This window comes from Perca fluviatilis, chromosome 3 (genome assembly GCF_010015445.1).
Source record: "Perca fluviatilis chromosome 3, GENO_Pfluv_1.0, whole genome shotgun sequence".
Classification (NCBI taxonomy): domain Eukaryota; kingdom Metazoa; phylum Chordata; class Actinopteri; order Perciformes; family Percidae; genus Perca; species Perca fluviatilis.
The window spans coordinates 40,558,068-40,562,241 of NC_053114.1; the positions used below are offsets into that span (position 1 = coordinate 40,558,068).

Consider the following 4,174-nt stretch of genomic DNA (forward strand, 5'->3'; position numbering starts at 1 on the left):
TCAGTGAACACATTTGTTATAATGTCACTGTCTGATTAAAAAACGTGATTGTAGATCTTTTTTTTTTATAGCTTTGGTACTTGCGATACTATCGGTTGTACTGTATAATTAATGAAGATCATATCGTTTTAACCACCCGGTATCGAACCTAAGCACGGTGTAATAGATTGCCTCAAAACACTAACAAGAATACATTAATAAATAAATCAAAAAAATCACTGGGATTTTAAACACAAAGAGCTCCAATAAATCAAAAATAGGCAAAAAGATTTTCAGCGATTTTTTATGTGTTCACACTAATGATATATGTATATTTATTTCTACTATTCTATCACTGTTTGTACCCCATTATTATTAATGACAATTATGATAATGAGTTGTTGCAGTGTGAACAGAAGTTCACTCTCTAACAAGTTCTTTAAATTAGAAATAGAATGTAATATTTCTATTTAACAAATGACTAGTCTTTGAAAAAATGTAATCTTCAGTGTGACTAAATTGTTATCTGCAGTTATAGGGAACAGTTATCATGTCATGTGAATATCAGGTGAAACTGTGACGAAAAGTTTACATGTGGGTACAAACCTGCGTGCACTGCCAAATTTTCATCTGGAAAAGTCATTTCTTGGAGTAAAATGATATTTTTTAACATCCAATTTTCAGAATCCATATACTCTGACAGGAATCTAAACACTAAACGATGCATAAACAATCTCAAAGAGTCATCTTAGTTTAAACCTGTGGTTGTTTTTGTACTAAACATCAGAAGACTCAGAGTGAATGATATCTGTTAAGCTTTTGTATTGCTTCCTTTTTGTTGCTGACTTTCAACACACACACACACACGCACACACACACACGCACACACACACGCACACACGCACACACACACACACACACACACACATACACACACACACACACACACGCATACACACACACACGCGCACACAGATGATTGGTCACTTACCCCACAGCCCCGCCTACACACTGACTTCTTTATAAAGACAGACCAAGCTGAGGGAGCTGAAGTTACACAGACTGGCCCTTTAATCCCTCTGATCTCCTCTGCACTCCTCTGCAGACAGTTTTAAATCAGCCAACTTTGAGAGGAGCCTTTAAGAGACACCTTCCTTTTCTTTTTTGCTTGTTTTGAAGACACTTGTGGAGACTTTTTCTTTCATCGGACACACGTTTCCGGGAACCTTGACTCTCTCTTGTCACCCTTGAGGGAATCTTCTGCAGGGGCCGATGGATCTGTCCGACCTTCCCTTCCCTCTCTCCTCTGCCGATGACCTGTACGATGACCCCTGCTTCAGCACCAGCGACATGAACTTCTTCGATGACCTGGACTCCCGGCTGGTGCACGCCGGCCTACTGAAGGCAGAGGACCACCTTCATCACCATCATCACCACCATGTCCCCATCGCAGAGGAGGAGGACGAGCATGTGAGGGCTCCGGGGGGCCTCCACCAGGCGGGGGGGCACTGCCTGCTCTGGGCCTGCAAGGCCTGCAAGAGGAAAACGTCAAACGAAGACCGGAGGAAAGCGGCGACGATGCGGGAAAGGCGGCGGCTTGGTAAAGTCAACGACGCCTTTGAGACCCTGAAGCGCTGCACGGCGTCCAATCCAAACCAGCGGCTGCCCAAAGTGGAGATCCTGCGCAACGCCATCAGCTACATCGAGTCCCTGCAGTCGCTGCTGAGGACCGGCCGGGACGACGGCTTCTACCCGCCGCTGGAGCACTACAGCGGGGAATCGGACGCCTCTAGCCCCCGCTCCAACTGCTCTGATGGCATGGTGAGTCCGAGAGCAGCTGAACGGTGCATGTGCTGCCTCATGAAATGGTTGGAATGTGTTTATTTTTGGCTACAGTGCTTCATTACATTTTCAATGTAGGGGGGTCTTTAAAGTCAACTTTTACGTCACATTTTAAGGTAAAATCCCTTTATTCTAAACCATGAGATATGCTTCTTCAGCATATCAGTCAGCCAGTTTCAAATACTGAAACCAATTTGCTGTTTTTTTTGGAAAGAGTGTGGAAATAAATGCATAATCAGATTTTGTAAAATATACATTCATTTTCAGACGGTCAGCTCAAAATGTACTTTGTATATCAATCAATTTGTCATTTTAATGTGACATATGTTTTGACCTGTGTCCTTGTTTTGTTGTCTGTGTGTTGCTCAGGGAAGTTATGATTTAAAGAATTAGCAGAAGAGTCGTGCAGATTAACATTGGGAAGCTTTAAACAAGTCCCACGTTGTGGCCGAGCATATCCATCCATACTGTAATTGCATGCTCAAATGTAGAATAAAGAGTAGAAATGATTTGTATTAAAGGCACACAGATGGGATGAAACCGATTATTTGACAGACTGTAATTTCTCTTGTTATTTGAAATGTCAAAATCCCAACAAACTCTGCAGAACAAATACTGTTTAAAAGACTTAAACAATTAAGTCACATAAAATGTGTAAAGTTCAAAAATGAATAAATCATTTTGTTTTACTTTCATCAACTCTGTGTATCGTTCCTCTCCTCAAACATTGTGTTGACTACTTGATCATTGATGTTAAGCCATTGACTGAAATCGACTTTATTGATCCGTGTTTACAGATGGATTTCATCTCTCCGTGTTCAACCAGAAGTGAGAACAGTGATGGTTCCTACTGCAGCCACACAGACGGTCAGTTTCACATTCAGTCCTTTAATATGATGTGTTTCTACTTTATTAGGACTTCATTTGACCAGTTTCTGTTTTAATACGACTAATATTTCTGATGGTGTGTTTGTACTTCAATACTAACTAGTGCTTCTTTGATATAACCAATTTGTCTTCTACAATGAACGCATTTGTTGGCGTCTTCATTGATAAAATAGATTTGTCTTTTAACATGACCACACTGTAATTAAAAGTAACTTGCCTCGCATTTGAAAAAGTCCAGCTTAAGTTTCACTCTTAATATGATATTTTATGTTGTCTCCTTAAACGTGTCTGCTTTCTCCTTTAATGTAACTAAAACGATGACTTTATGACTGCCCTTCCCCTCTTTAATTAACGTCACATTGCAGATTTGTCCATTAATATGATATTCAATCATTTTATACAACTTTCCTCTCATTTAATTTCAATATGACCAGTTTCTCCTGTGATATGCCTTAAATATGACCATTTGTTCTTTTGATGCAATTACCGCCGTTTTTTAATATGAGCAACTCATAAAAATAAAAAAAACTAAGGATTTTAGTCAACTGAGCAGAAACTGATGTTGCCCGTTTCTTTTCTTTACAGATTCCAGCATCCGTAAACCATCGCTCATTTCCAGTTTGGATTGTTTGTCCAGCATCGTAGAGCGGATCAGCACAGATCCAGCTGTGGCCCCCCCGGGCGACAGTGTGGTCCCCCGGGGCCCTGGGTCGCCTCAGAGCAGCCCTGAAGGCTCCAGTTCTTCTGCTGAACCCAACAGCATCTACGAGCCGCTCTGAACCCGATGAAGCCGAGGACTTTTATTCCACAAAAAGCCAGGACAAACTCTAGAAGTTAGAGTCGGTTTTTAGCCTTCTGAACACACTGAAGAGTGCTGCTGTGTGTGACATTCATCAGCAAAAAAAAATGACATTTTCCTAATGGATTTCTGCTGCAGATATGATAACTGAGGACCATTTTGTACATCACACATGCACGCACACACACACACACACACACACACACACACACACACACACACACACACACACACACACACACACACACACATAAACACACAGGGATGCTGCGATTGTTGTGTCATATGTTTATATATATATTATTTATGAGTGAATGACATTTTAATAAAGACATTTATATTCAGTAAAACATTTTAATGGCTTTCACGTACTATTTTATTAATGGAGTCTATATTAAACTGAAATGCTTCATTCTCCTAAAGAAACAACTGGCATTATGAGCTTCATGTATATTTGAGTCTTTTAGATCTTTTCCTCTTTTGTTCCAAACATGCTGAGATTTTTTTAAGTCCAATATTGACTTTGCTTTTAGCTCTGAAATGAAAATGAAATGAAAAAAATGAAAAAAACACTTAAACACTAAAAACCATCCAATTTATCAATAAATATTCACCTTGTTATATAATAATTTTTAATTTTTAATTGCATTATTAGCTCTAGAAACT

General features: G+C 39.8%; 1 protein-coding gene across 1 annotated transcript; it reads left to right on the top strand.

Moving 5' to 3' along the window:
* Nucleotides 1-1,041: 1,041 nt before the first annotated feature.
* Nucleotides 1,042-3,907, top strand: LOC120556147 (myoblast determination protein 1 homolog). Its single transcript, XM_039795554.1, has 3 exons — nt 1,042-1,800; nt 2,619-2,688; nt 3,295-3,907. The coding sequence occupies exons 1-3, from the start codon at nt 1,252-1,254 to the stop codon at nt 3,486-3,488; spliced, it is 813 nt and encodes a 270-aa protein (XP_039651488.1). The 5' UTR covers nt 1,042-1,251; the 3' UTR covers nt 3,489-3,907.
* The last annotated feature ends 267 nt before the right edge of the window (nt 3,908-4,174 follow it).

What these genes read in the sequence shown, in the direction of transcription:
- LOC120556147 (XM_039795554.1), top strand. Translation starts at nt 1,252, where the DNA reads ATGGATCTGTCCGACCTTCCCTTCCCTCTCTCCTCTGCCGATGACCTG. An exon ending in CCAACTGCTCTGATGGCATG is followed by an intron (nt 1,801 to 2,618) that starts GTGAGTCCGAGA and finishes CCGTGTTTACAG; the next exon opens with ATGGATTTCATCTCTCCGTG. An exon ending in CTACTGCAGCCACACAGACG is followed by an intron (nt 2,689 to 3,294) that starts GTCAGTTTCACA and finishes TTTTCTTTACAG; the next exon opens with ATTCCAGCATCCGTAAACCA.